Genomic DNA, 15,118 nt, shown 5'->3' with positions numbered 1-15,118 from the left:
ATACGAGTGGAACTCAGCTTCCTCCGTATGACTCGCTACCCTCCGTTCTCGATGAACAATCCATGGAGAGTAGCGTCATACGCCCCCTTCCAAGACGGTCTCATTTCCATACCGGAATTCGGAACTCGAAGGATAGAGGACTTCGAGTTTCTTCCCGGAAGACCTCCAGCCTCCGTTCATAGGCATACGCAAGGCTTACAGCTTCAGCCATGGTGCGGGATGACAGGGTACCAAAGGAGACAGTCCTCTATTCTCGAGACCAGGCTCAGAGAGAATGGCTCAGATGTTTAGAGGACATGGATTGTTCTAACACCAGGATACAACCTTTCAAGAGTCCCTTTAACCATTTTCACAATGGATGAGAGTACCCCGCTCCCGTTCCTGACAAAGATAGCGCGAGGTCCCTTTACCATTTTCACAAGGAGAGAGTACCCGCTCCCGATTCCTGGACCCAAGACGCGAGGGGTTCTTACCATTCCAAAGCGGCCCCAGAAGGGGGAACATGCCTCAATTGAAGGAAGCAGATCCCACATCTCCGTTGCTCCCCTCAGCCGGAGAATTGTGGGAGGACTTGCCCAACACCTTCTCAGCTGGCAACTCAAACCGGACTGTGCTATGGAGCAGTTTGGTGAAAAGCTACCCAGGCTCCCAGATGGCCTTATTCAGGCTGAATTTGACGCGAAATCGCGATTAGCCAGATCTATTAACTCTATGGCTATGTCGAGGTAGCAACCATAGCTTATGGCTCAGAACCACTTTTTAAGCTCATGACCAAAGCCCTGACTCAAACGGTACAGTCGGATATGTTTGAGTTTGCCACTGCTAGAACGAATTGTAGGAAACATGTCCTACAAGAGGCAACCATTCGACATGAGCCGAATAGGTTACTCTCGTCTAACATCTGGGGAGCAGATCTCTTCCCAGAAGCTATGGTGAAGGAAGTCCAGTCAGAGGCTACGAGGCTGAACCAGAGCCTTAAGGACCACGGTTGGGGCCTTACGGCTAAGAGGAGACAAGACCTAACACCTAAGGTAAGGGACAAAGGAAAGGAAAACTAGGCGTTTCCATCCTTACCAGAAAAAGCACGCCACGCTTTCCTCAGCAAGTTCCAGCGGTGCCCTTCCCTTGTGCAAACAGCCCAACCTTCCACCTCTAAGGCTCAATCACAGCCAATTTATGTGATATCCCCTCAGCCTCAGCCCTCCACCTCTTACGCCATCTCTCCAGCTTACAATCAAGCCTTCGAGAGTCAAGCTTCACAGAAGTTTTGACCGCTCGGGTAAGGGAGGCAGAGGGTAAGCTTTCCTTTCGGGGTAGAGGATCGGGGAGGGCCCCTTTAACGGGGAAAGCACTTCAGAGGAGGCCGAGGCGGTTACCAGAACCAATGAAGAACTTCAGGTAGGAGGGAGGCTGTTTCCACTTTCGCCACGGTGGAACTTCAGCGAATGGGCTCAGAGCATAGTGTCAAAGCCTGGTTGGAGCTGGTTGACGACCCACCTCCATCCAGACCTTTCCGTCAACTTCCTTCCAAAGAATTGACAGAGTACGCAGAGGACCTCCTTCAGAAAGGAGCTATAGCGAGAGTCAAGAGATTAAAATTTCAAGGTCGCTTGTTCAGCGTGCCAAAGAAAGGCTCACAAAAAAAAAAAAGAAGGGTAATCTTAGACTGTCCCGCTTAAACTTAGCCATCCGCTGCGACAAGTTCAAGATGCTCACGATCTCACAGGTGCGGACCTTACTTCCCCTTGTGGGGGCCGTCACCACCTCTATCGATCTTACAGACGCCTACTATCATATCCCTATTGCAAGCACTTCCGTCCGTATCTGGTTTCAAGATAGGAGACCAGGCATTCTCCTTCAAGGTAGTTCCCTTCGGACTCAACGTGGCACCCAGGGTGTTCACGAAACTAAGCGGAAGCGGTAGTGCAACAACTCAGATCACAAGGGATTATGGTAGTAGCGTATCTCGACGATGGTTGATCTGGGCTTCAACAGTCGAGGAATGCAACAGAGCTACACTGAAAGTGATTCAGTTCCTGGAATATCTAGGCTTCAAGATAAACAGGACCAAGTCAAGACTCACTCAGAGTCAGACTTTCAGTGGCTGGGCATTCAATGGAATCTATCCTCCATACTCTGTCGATTCCATCAACCAAAAGGAAAGAAATAGCGAGTCAGTCAAGCAATTTCTAAGTCACAAACTGGCGTCAAGGAGAGCTCAGGAGAGGATCCTGGGTTCTCTCCAGTTTGCATCAGTGACGAACGTCTTAATGAAAGCCAAACTGAAAGACCTAACCAGAATTCTGGCGCTCACGAGCAAATGTCAGGGCCAGGACAAACTATCCTCAGTCCCTCTGATTCTAAAGAATCGTCTTCGGCCGTGGGCGAAAGTCAAGAATTTGTCAGTGTCAGTACCCCTTCAGTTCCCTCCACCAGGGATTACCATCCACACAGACGCGTCCTTAAGCGGTTGGGGAGGGTATTCACAGGTCCAAAGTTCAAGGAACTTGGTCACCTCAGTTCAGTCAGTTCCATATAAACGTACTGGAGGCAATGGCAGTGTTCTTGACTCTAAAAAGGTTGCGCCCGACCAAGTACTCCCACATAAAGCTAGTTCTGGACAGCGCAGTGGTAGTACATTGTATAAACAGATGGAGGCTCCAAGTCACGTCATCTAAATCATGTGATGGTAGCCATCTTCTCCCTGGCAGACAAGTTCAGTTGGCATCTCTCCTCCACTCACATAGCTGGAGTGAGAAACGTCATAGCAGACGCGTTATCCCGATCAGTGCCCCTAGAGTCGGAATGTCACTGGACAACAGTTCGTTCCAATGGATCCTTCAAAGAGTCCCAGGGCTACAGGTGGATCTCTTCGCATCTCAAGCGAATCACAAACTTCCCTGTTTATGTAGCCCCCAACCTGGACCCTCTGGCCTATGCCACGGACGCCCTGGCTCTAGACTGGAACAACTGGAAGAAGATTTATGTCTTTCCCCCAGTGAATCTTCTTATGAAAGTTTTAAACAAACTCAGGACGTTCAAGGGTCAAGTGGCTCTAGTAGCCCCAGACTGGCCGAAGAGCAATTGGTATCCCCTAATTTCTGGAGTTGGGCCTTCGTCCTCTTCGGATCCCCAATCCCAAGCTCTCCCAGTCAGTACAAACGAAGACTGTGTTCGCTTCATCAGGGATTCTCAAAACCCTAACTTTATGGATTTCATGAAGTTTGCGGCCAAAAAAAGAGATGCGAATATTGACCCTCAGAATATTCTCTTCTTGGAATCCGATAAAAGGGATTCAACTTTGAGACAGTACGATGCTGCTGTCAAAAAGTTAGCAATCTTCCTGAGAGAATCTGATATTAGAATCATGACAGTTAATTCAGCTATATCCTTTTTCAGATACTTATTTGAAAAAGGTTTAGCAGCTAGCACGATTACGACAAACAAGTCAGCCTTGAAAAAGATATTTCAATTTGGGTTCAACATAGACTTGACGGATTCCTATTTCTCGTCTATTCCTAAGGCATGTGCTAGACTTAGACCTTCTGTAAGGCCTACGTCAGTTTCATGGTTCTTAACGATGTTCTAAACTGGCTTCAGAAACCGACAATGACACATGCTCGTTTATAAATGCTCTTAGGAAAACCCTGTTTTTATTGAGCTTAGCTTCAGGAGCAAGAATTTCAGAACTGTCGGCTTTATCCAGAGATCCGGATCATATTCAATTCCTTCCCACAGGGGAAGTACTACTTTCTCCGGAACGTAGCTTTTTTAGCAAAGAATGAAGATCCTTTGATGAGGTGGGAACCTTGGAAGGTACTACCCCTTCCACAAGATGTATCTCTTTGCCCAGTTACAACCTTACGAGCCTTTCTGTCCAGGACCTCCTCATCCTCATCGGGTCCCCTCTTTAAGAGGGAAAAAGGTGGTACTTTATCCATTAAGGCATCAGGCAGCAAATCCTGTACTTTATTAAGCAAGCCAATCCTGACTCTTTCCCGAAAGCACATGATGTCAGGGCAGTAGCCACCTCAATTAATTATTTCCAACACATGAACTTCGATGAGTTGAAAAAGTATACCGGATGGAAATCGCCGACAGTGTTCAAACGCCATTACCTTAAGTCCTTGGAAGCTCTGAAATTTTCAGCAGTAGCAGCGGGAAACATAGTTTCCCCTGATTCTAGTTAATTTGTAGTAGAAGATTCAGTCCTCCTTTCTACCTGCTTCACCCAACAGTTCGTCTATTCCTACCGTGTTCATTTACATTCACCTGGTGTCTTAGCTGCTTTTATGATGATGTAGTGGGTGCCCCTTAGTTTTGCTAGGGACACTCACAGATGATTATGGATTTTGATCTCATGGACACGTTACCCCTTATTTTTATGCTAGGGGATACATCTCATTTATAATGGTTACGGGTTTTGTATATTAAGTCATATAATGCATTCCTTATATATTATCATTGTTGTCTAATTGGTTCATTTGACTACTCTAATTGCTATTATATTTTGATACATGCCTTTACACGATACCATTTTGTTACATGTAAGCCATTTACCTCTGTACATATGTAAATTACCTTATGATAAGAAACATGTTTTAGAATTAAGGGTAATTTAAGCATATTTCTATTTTGTATCACTGTGTATTTGTATCTTTTTAGCAATTATATTCTTTTTTATATTTACTTTATTTTTATTTGAGACCTATTCTGATTTATTTTATTACTTTTGTTTACAATCTTGTGCTATTTCTCTGGTAACGATTTCGCGTAGCGACACGAGCTGAGCCCAGAAAAGGGATTTTGACGTAAGGAAAAATCTATTTCTGGGCGATTGGCTCGTGTCGCCAGCGAAATCCCACCCTACCCATCCCTTCGCCCAAGATTGTCTGCTAACTTCAAGGATGGCCACCAGAGCGCAGCAGTCGGCAGCATGGATGGAGTAGTAGTAGTACGAGCCCTGCTCACTCGGTGGGTCGGCTCTCCTTATGGAGGGTTTTTGTTGTGGGAGATTTCTATTGGTATTTGGCTCGTGGTAGTGGTCTCACTCGCCTAGTGTTCATACCGACACCCTCTTGGAGGGTGAGCGAGTCAGTTATACTGACCTTTTTCTTTTTTTTATTTTATTTATTCTCTGGTATGTGTTTAGTACATTTACCCTAGAAATAATAGATTAAGGATATTTCGCTGGCGACACGAGCCAATCGCCCAGAAATAGATTTTTCCTTACGTCAAAATCCCTTTTTTATGCTAGGGTAGGACACAATGTGTTTGTATATATTTTGCCATACTTATTTTAATGATGGACTTCAGTGTACCTACCCTTATTTTTATGCTAGGGTAGGACACAATGAGTTTGTATATTTTGTAAATATGTTAAGTAAATCCTTTTGTTTGTTTTATATTACATGCATCTCTGTAATTTAACTTTAATTACTATTTTTTTTTTTTTTAAGTACTTTAAGATTGCTAACGTTTCTATTGTTTTACTGTTTAATATAAGTTAGTTTAAGTGCTTAGTTTTGTATGCTGTAATTGATTTACTTATATTATATCCATCATTTTACACTGCTTTTCATTGTTCCTTTTTTTTTTTTTTTTTTTTTTTTTTTTTTTTTTTTTTTTTTTTTCCCATCTTGTCTGTTTCTCTGGTACTCTTTCATAGGCCGACACGACGAGCCCAGAAAAGGGATTTTGACAGGAAAGGATCTAAAAAATTTCTGGGGTGATTGGCTCGTGTCGCCCTATGAAACCCCCCCCTGTTTTGGTTTGTTCCCCCCCTTGCAGGACAAGATGTTTTTTTAGATTAAGGATGTCCGCTAGGGGCGCTGCTGTCCGTGGCGTCCTCTAGTAGTAGTAGTAGCGGCTGCATCGCCCGTTGGTATCGCTCTCTCTTGGGGGGATTCTGATTGGAAGTTCTAATTGATGATTGTCTCGTGGTAGTGTTCCACACTCGCCCCTATTATCATACCGACACTTCTTTTAAGAGTGAGCGAGTCAGTTTTACTGACATTTTCTTAATTTTGTTTTTCTCTGGTAATTTTAGATTAATTTTACCTAGAAAGAATGATATTAAGGATCCTTTCATAGGGCGACACGAGCCAATCACCCAGAAATAGATTTTTCCTTCGTCAAAATCCCTTATATAAACATATGAATATGTATTATTTTTAATAGTAGTACTATATTAAAATGCATATAAATAATAAGAATAAAGTATTCATTATAAGAGAATAAATACAATGAATAAATTTAGTATAAGTATAATGTTTTTCTCTTATAAAAAATGCCCTGATACCATTCATCTACATACTAACATTGTGGTTTTGAAAAAGATCCATCCTAATTTATATGTTTTACCTCTTGTATTTTTGGCTTTTGTTTTCCCTCTGTTTCAGCCAAATAGCCATGAGTCACTCATCAGGTTTCGTTTTCCTTTACCTGACCTGTGCTAAAGCCCAGTGCTACTTGCTGTTCCAGTTATGCCATCATCTATGGTTTGAGACCCTTTGGACAACTTTGTTCTGCTGCCCAGACTGGAATACATCCTGTTTCATGTAGAATCAGTCCTCCCCTACCATCTCCCAGAACTCTTCTACAATGGTTAAACAAGCAGGAGCTAACTTTTGTTCTCAAATCTAGGAAAGTCTCTGGAGACTGGGTCTTTCCTCCTAAATTGTAACTAGGTTATATAGGAGTGATTGAGATTTGATGAAACAAAATATTTTTGTATGAAACAAAAAAAATTTACGGACATTTGAAGTCCATGGATGTGGGCATTTGAGTGATGTGTTCGATTGCAAAAACTACTTTCATCAAAATTCATTGTTAATTTTGGGGTACTTTTGTATATTTCTTATAATTTTAAAATGTTATGAGCAACTTTCTCATTAATAGAAATGGTTTTATGTTTATTCCAGAGGTGATCACACCAGTGCTACTCTATATTTGACTGTTGTACCTCCCAAAACCGAATGTGTTGTGTTCAGCATTGATGGTTCTTTTACTGCATCTGTGTCTGTTACTGGGAGAGATCCTAAAGTGAGAGCAGGAGCTGTTGATGTTGTAAGGTAAGGTTCTTTTCTTGCATAGAGATGAAAATATATCTACTGTAAGGAATAGTTCATAAAAATGTACATACAAATCCCTTTGCTGCCAAAACTGAATGGGAATGATGGTCAACTAAATAGTTCCTGGTCATTAATTTAATGGCTAGTAAGCTAGTGGTGTGTCTTTCATGTTTAATTAAACGCTAACCTAGAGCAAGTTATTGCTTAATTAAGAATCCACTTGAATACCAGTTGTCTCTTGTTTTTTAATACATTATATATCCAGTTGGAAATAAATCAGGAATTGTGTGTATGTGCATTCTTGTTCCAGCACATATATAAACTTAGTTTCCGTATACAGTCATACCCCGAACTTACACAAGGTTAGGTTCCAGACCCCCTTGCACAAGGCGAATGTTCACTTAGGTTTGGCACGGTCTTTTAAAATGCTAATAAATGCTTATGTCTAGAGTTTAAACACTAAATATGACCCTAATCATGCTCCTTAAGTCTTTAATTTTTATATGAAATTACAGTTACTGTAATTTTATTTAAAAGTTTTCTTAATGCATTATAAAAAGAAATAAATGGTTGATGTAAAAATATAGGAGTGTGAAGATTACATATACTGTTTCTCTCATTCCTCTTCTGACTGATCTATTTTTGGAAGTATTCTCAACCTCATTTTTAAGAACTTCTTCATCCTTTCTCTATCTCTTTGTTCTGTAATTCTTTTCATGAAAAGTGTTTTTTATTTTGACTAACACAACTCTTAGTTATGTGTCTATGCATTAGAACGGCATATTTGCAGTTTATACATGGTACGGGTAAAATTAGGTAAATTTAAAATTATCTACTGTGCAGGTAAAGACATACAGAGAAAATGTTTGGACATTTAGTATTTTGTTTTGCTATATTGAACATTTTTTGCTTTGTTGGTGTAAAAAATTAGAATGCTATCTAGTAAATCCACCTCTAGTGATACTCAGCTGTAAAAGTGAAAATAAATGAGTCAAAAGGTCCATCACTAATGTTGCAAAAACGTTCACACTTTTTAGAATATATTTATGATAATTCAAGATAACTAACACGTATACAAAAAATGGACCAGTGTGAATAAGCACAGTGTGAAAAACAAAATTGTTTTTCTAATTGCTTTTGTTACTTTTGACGCCCAGACAGAGAGAATGAGTTTTCACATACAGATTATTACTGTAGGCAGTTGTAGTAATAACAAAGTCTCAGAGGCTTTAGATCAAACCTCCTCACTTGTTTATGTTAAATTTAAAAAGTAAGACTGCTATTGCATATAAGCACAGAGGTACACAAAATTGTATGCTATATATGGCTATTTGGACTGGAATTGTCACCAAACAGTAGAATAGTTTAATAATTGGTTGAAAAGGAGTGGTGACGAATCCGTTTTTTTGGGGCTAACATTTTTTGTTGCTTAATTAGATATATGTTCTTTTTGACTTCTGCATATGCAGTGAATCAGGACATGTTTCATTGTATTTAAACCCAATGGACTGTTAGACATCCACATATCTAACATCTTAAAAGCTTAGGTCCTCTTCTTCAGAATTCTCATTTCTAAGAAAAATGATCAGGTGTCCCAAACCTCAAGTCGGGTCAGGATTCTCATACCTCCCTCCAAGTGTGATTCTATCCTACTGTAAGACTGAAGGTTTGTTACAGTATGTACAAATGACACATTTTTTATTAATTTGCATTTTTCTTAGCTAACAAATCTGAGGTCTTAACATTCTCTGCTCACCTCTAGCCACCCCTCATATGTTTCATCCTTGTTTGGAAGAAAGACTGAAGCGTCACTGGATTCAAGAGTGATCTCTGACTTTCTTCCACCTCAACTACATATCAGATGCCACAGATTTCTTGCATTTACAATTTTTGATTGGCACCAGAAGATTTAGCCCATTGTTAAGACCGAAAGTTTCTTAGCTATGAAAATTACAAATTAGTTTCTGACAAAATTTTGTCTTGGGTTTCTTATGTTTCCTCGGATTTTGTACACTCGGGAATGCTCCTTCCGGGGCCCACCGCGTGACTAGGCCCCGTACTGAGCACCCAAACAGAGTCCAATGTTATCTCGTGACCCATTCTGCTTTTGTGTTTGTTGTTTTTGGTGCCTTTTTATTCAAGTGCAACTGGTAAATAAGCCATCATGGGGCCAAAGAAAGTTGCAGGTGCCAGCCCTTCTGAAAAAATGGCGAGATACACAGAATTCAAGAAAGAACTCTTAGCAAAGTGTTGGAGGGTGTCGTGTGCCGATGACAGAAAGAAAATGCCTACAAGTGCTGCTGTTAGTGAATTTAAGGCCAGCAGAGGCTGGTTTGAAAAATACAGAAAGTGAACGGGCATACATGATGCGCCTACTTCAGTTATTGAGGACATGTTTGCAAAGCGGAGTGATGTAAAAGATTTTGTGGAGAATTATCATCCCAAAAAAGATGATGTAGTCTGTGTCTCCAACATCTTTAATGACAATGCTGTGTTTCACTGTATGCAAATTTTAAAGAGACGACAGAAACAAATGGTCTCAGGACAGTTTTGTTGTGTGACAGGGGTCCAGTGACTCTCAAGCTGGTCCTAGTGCCAGTAGAAACCAAAGAGAGGAAGTAACCCCAGATAGTGTCAGTAAAAAACAAAGAGAAGTAACCCCAGATAGGTCCTTGATACCTGTAATCCTTCTGGAGGGGGATTCCCCTTCCAAACACTAACCTCTCCTCCTCCTCCTCCTCCTCCTCCACTCCATCTTCCATATGTTAACAAGTCTTCCATAAAGGTAAGAGTTCTGTTAAATGTTCATTATTCATTTATATTTATTTCTCATTGTTTTCTGCAAGTAAAACTGTGTTTATTCCCTATAAAATGTATTTTTTGTTACATTAAACCCCCCATACTTGCGGGGGATTCATCCCAGATCCCCCCACAAATAGCTAAAATCCGCGAATATGTACTTTGAACCGCTGTAAAATGCCTATACATAACTGCATGTTTTGATATTTCAAACATAAGAAAAACTGTAAAAATGCCTATAACTGAATAGTTTTATCACAAAAAGTTCATTTGGTTATGAGAATATGACAATACAGTAATTTGTGAATACTATTTCTCAATGAAAAAACTGCAAATAGGTGAGTCTGCAAATCTCCAGAACACAAGTACTGGGGTTGACTGTAATATTTTTGGGGGTCTGGAATGCATTAATTGTATTTACATTATTCCTTATTGGAATTATTGTTTTGGTTTCCATATGTTTTGGACTGATTATGTACGAAAACCGAGGTTCCACACTAATTAAAATTTTTTAATTTTACCTCAAAAATTGCTAAAAAAATAGGAAATTTGTAATGCTGCAAAGATATTGTACCCCTGGCTACTGCTGCCAGGTATAAGTTGAAACTGGTGTTGTCTAATGTTAGACTCTAGAATGGATAAGTCCAGATTTTAAAGTTAAATAAAAACCAGTTAACTCACTACTTTTAAAAAAAAGTAGAAGGTAGAATACAAGTTTACTCATTATAAATTACTTAAGGGGTAAATAAACAATGTGAATTGAGGTACAAAATCAATATACTGTACCATGTTGCTGTGTGGTGTCGTAGCAAGATAGAATTGAGTATAAAGGCACAGTCCTATTTTAACTACCATATGTCCTGATAAACATTTGTTCCGACATGTAATGCAAACCCTTGGTCCTTTAACAATAGGAATGTAATCAGCGCCAGCTGGAACTGGTCGTAAGCTTTCGAACCAGGTGGTTCGGTAGTTAACTGCTTGTCCGATAGTCGGGCGTCCCGCCCGGCTGGGAAGTGGAGCTTCACTTTGCTTTCGACCGCCGATGGAGACAGACGTGTTGTTCGCCGCTCTGCCCGCTGTGTCGTATGCTAAGCTACTTCATTAAGAAGCATTTTTTCCCAACTTTCCTTATTATTGAGTGCTTGTGGTGGAAACTCGTGAGTACTTGGTACAGTGGTCCCCCCGTATTCGCGGGGGATGCGTACCAGACCCCCCCCCGTGAATAGTTAGAACCCGCGAATGTTTGGAACCCCCTATAAAAATGCTAAAAACAGCCTATTTTGTTAGTTAAAACTCAAGAAAAACCACTACAAATTTTCATACTTGGTTTTTTTAATAGTTTTATCACAAAAAGTGCATTTTATGATGAAATTGATATAAAACCAGGAATTTGTGGATATTTCTCATAGAAAAATACCGCGAATGCCAAATTTTCTGCGAATAATTCGGGGAAACGTTCCTGAGAGCAATCCGCGAATGTGTGAGTCCGCGAATCCAGAGAACGCGAATACGGGGGCCCACTGTATTTGTTTATTATTTTATTGTTGCTCGTGGATCGTGATATGATGAATTCTCGCGAGCTGGAGAGACCCCCCCCCTTCTCGCCCCCCCCGTCAGCTGCAGATTGTGCCCTGGTGTGGAGGGCCGTAAGTGTGGGGTCTTTAGGTCTTTTGTGGAGGTAGACCTCATGATTTATGTACTCGGTGTTGAGGGCGTGAATGCTCTCGCACCAAGCCATGTGATGTATATGTATCTTGGTTGGGAGAGCAGTGGGAGTGATACAAGGGGAGGAAGAAGGCACGTAAACCGGCCAAGGAGTTGTCGGAGGGCTCTCCCTCCGTCTCAGCTCCCACGTATGGCTCCTTCCCTTTCGGGAGGCGTGTCGCGTTCCTTCTCTTCCCTCGATCAGTCGAGCGTAGAGGAAGGAGCGCGACACCTTGGCATCCAGTCGTACTCAGGGTCTTCCGTTCGCTCGGGGTGGGCGAGAGGGAAACCCCCCCCCCCACTAACACGACCATTCCTTTCTCAGATAAGCCTGCTGTGGGTGACGATCTCGGACAGGTCTGGTACTCGCTTGGGCTCCAGGGGACACCGAGCATTCAGGGGCTCCTCTACCACCTAGCTGTGCATGGTTCAGGCCGGTCACTCATGGTCCAGAGACATCGACCACAACAACAGTGTTGACGCCGGGGTACACTGCGCCTCCTCACTTGGTTTACACGCAGCACATGACCATGGTAACCCCGACAGCTGCAGTCCAGGCTCCGCTGATGGGTCTACCGAGGAGGGACATCAACCCACCGCTTGGTTTCACCGCTCTTGCCCCAGCCCCTGACTTTTGGTGTCCCAAGAGTTCCCCGCTCGACCTGCTGCCAGTACCCATGATGTCGCTGGCCCCCGTACTGCCGCCAGTTCCTGTATCTGCTGCTCCTGTACCAGTTCCTGCCGTCGTCGTTCCAGCCCATGGTGTTGCTGCCCCCACCGCAGGTTCCTCCGGACAGGTGCAGCCAGGCCCTGTTGCTTCGGCAACTGCCCTGGCTCCGTCCTGGATGGAGGACCTGACGGTGGTCCTGAGGAAGCTGACGAAGAAGAAGAGGAAGAAGAGGAATGTGTCGTCGTCGTCTGCAGCCGCCTCTTCCCCTTCGACTTCCAAGACCCCACAGCCCCTAAGAAGTCTCACTCAGAGACCTCTAAGGGTCTGTCCCACTCCAGTGGGACAGTCGGGGCTTCAGCTGGTCCTCCTGTTCCCTCGGGAACGGGGCCTGTCTCTCCTTCCGCAAGGAAGAAAAAGCCAGGGACCAGAGGGGTACCAGCTAACACTGGTACCTCCTCGCCTGGCGCCAGAGGGTCTGCCTTGACGCCAGGAACCGTCTTGGCCGCTCGTTCGCAAGAGGTACCGAGTGTATGGACGACCGTGCTGCCAGGACCCAGGCACGGAGCAGAAGACTGGTGGCAGTCGCCCAGGTGACTCCCACCAGGCCAGCGATCGCTCTCGTGGTGATCTGCCAGTCCCCAGGGTTAACGCGACGGTCCCACTGGACCGTATGCGGGCCAAGGCTAGGAAGAGGTCCTCCCGGTCGCCAGGACCAGCCTTGGCTGGTCCAGGCACCGTGACACGCCGTGAGGACGGGCCTCGCTCCCACTGTGTCAGTGGACTCTGCCGGTCCCCTGACCGCCGCTCCCGCCGGAACCGGGCAGATAGGGGGACTGGCAGCAGCTCTCCTGACGCTCGGGACCGTCGCTACCGTTCTCGGTCCAGCGGTTCTCCACAGGGGAACGGTGTGACTAGGCCTGCAGCTCGATCGTCACCGCAATTTGGCGATCGCCTGCAGCCCCCCCAGCACACCGGTTCTGCCAGTGGGCAGGGGGGGAGCGTCAGGTCTTCCTCTCCGATCCCTTCAACCTCCTCGGGCTACACCGGGAAGAGCGAGGCGATCAGGAGCAACCGCGAGGAGTGCGCTTCTCGCGGTCCCTCCATGAGGGCCTACAAACCTGGCATGGTCTTGGGACTGACCAGATCATACGCCCAAGTTGCTGGAGGAAACCAAGAGGGGTCTATTGTGGTTCCTCCTGTGGAAGGAGGAGGGTCTCGGAAGGCGTTCTCCTTGAATGGACTTGACGGTCCATCTCCCCAGGACGAAGTCACTCCTGAGATCCAGAGGTCTTTTGCAGAGGTAATTGCGCTGATTCGTCAGCACAATGACCTCGGGGAAGGATTGGTGCTTCCGCCCTCCGAGCCTATATCTAGGCTGGAGTTGTTCCGGGGTCCTAAGAAGGAACCCAGGATGACGGTGGGTCTGCCCCGATCAGCCTTGGCCAACAGTGTGCTGGGCCAAGTGAACTCTCTTGTCTCCGGACAGGAGGGATCACTTCGGTCCGGCAGGTTGTACAAGCTCCTTCCCCCTCCTCTACCATGACAGAGGCGCTTCTACGTGCCTTCAGAAGACCCGCTGCCCCCCAAACAGGTTAACCCTGAGCTGGCTAGGCTAACTCCGGGGGTGTCTCTTCAACACCTGCTGGCAGAGAACCACTGGTTCTTGCAGCAAGAGGCATTGGCGTTGGAATCGACCGCCATGGCAGCATTCCAAGCAGTCTCCTGGCTGGACCTGTGGTCCCTTACAGTGTCCAAGGTCGCGGCCTCCTCGGGAAACATCACTCCCGAAGGAGACCCAGCTTTCGGGAGACTGTGTCAGTCTAGGGGTAGGGCGATCTCCTACCTGGCCCACCAGACGGCCAACCTGTTGGCCAACCTGGTTCTGAGACGTAGGGACACAGTCCTTTCTCGAGTGACCAGGTCAGCAGGGCGTGAGGCAGCGCTGGGTCTGAGGAACAGACCGGTGCTGGGTTCCTCCTCTCTCTTTCCTAGAGAGATGGTGGACACTGCGGTGGAACAATGGCGCACTGATGACAGTGACCGCTTAGTCCACCAGGCAGTCTCGAAGGCGACTGGGCAGCTTTGAGCCACTGCGGCTAAGCCTAAGAGCTTGGCTAGCGCTTCCTCTATGGCTAAGACAATGGCCTCGTCGAAGCCCAGGGGAAAGACCCAGCCTTCGACTTCTTCTGTAAGGAGCAACCGTCAGCCCTCCTCCCAGTCCTCCTTCTCCCGAGGAAGATCCGGGAAGAAGAAGTCGAAGGGGAAATGCTAGGGACGGCGTTCCCCCTCACCTGCTGCCGGAAGTGGGGGTTGCCTGGCAAGCCATCGGGCAACTTGGCAGCACTGTGGAGCCGAGACCTGGATAGTGGATGTCTTTTGGGATGGGTATGCACTACCCTTTGAGTCGTGGCCACCCCTCACCTCCAACCCGGTCCATCTACGTACGTACATCCCCGGTTCTGCCAGGGACATAGCGCTTCGGCAAGAAGTGGAAGCCATGCTGAGCAAACGAGCTGTGGGGATCATATGGGACCAGTTGCCGGGCTTCTACAGCCGACTTTTCCTGGTGGAGAAGTCATCAGGGGGCTGGTGCCTGGTGATAGATCTCTCTCCCTTGAACCTATTCATTCGCCAGACTTGGTTCATGATGGAAATGACACGTTCAGTGCTCAAGTCCGTCAGGGAGAACGACTTCATGCTTTCGGTGGACCTGAAGGACGCGTATTTTCAGATACCCATCCATCAGTCCCCCAGGAAGTACCTCTGCTTTATCCTCGACAGAACGGTGTACCAATTCATGGCCGTCAGAATCAGATGATAGGGACCGTCAGCATCAGATGATAGGGACCGAGTGGTCCCTTCACCCAGA

The 15,118-nt window shown here is 45.2% G+C and overlaps 1 protein-coding gene across 1 annotated transcript in view; it reads left to right on the top strand.

The window, feature by feature from the left end:
• The window catches only part of LOC135224902 (protein retinal degeneration B-like), a 143,783-nt gene that overhangs the window by 99,123 nt on the left and 29,542 nt on the right, over positions 1-15,118 (top strand). The window contains exon 19 of the mRNA XM_064264227.1: positions 6,924-7,073. Coding sequence (XP_064120297.1) covers positions 6,924-7,073 — 150 coding nt within the window. The remainder of the gene's footprint in view (positions 1-6,923; positions 7,074-15,118) is intronic.

This window comes from Macrobrachium nipponense, chromosome 12 (genome assembly GCF_015104395.2).
Source record: "Macrobrachium nipponense isolate FS-2020 chromosome 12, ASM1510439v2, whole genome shotgun sequence".
Lineage (NCBI taxonomy): Eukaryota > Metazoa > Arthropoda > Malacostraca > Decapoda > Palaemonidae > Macrobrachium > Macrobrachium nipponense.
This window is presented reverse-complemented; position numbering and strand designations above follow the sequence as displayed.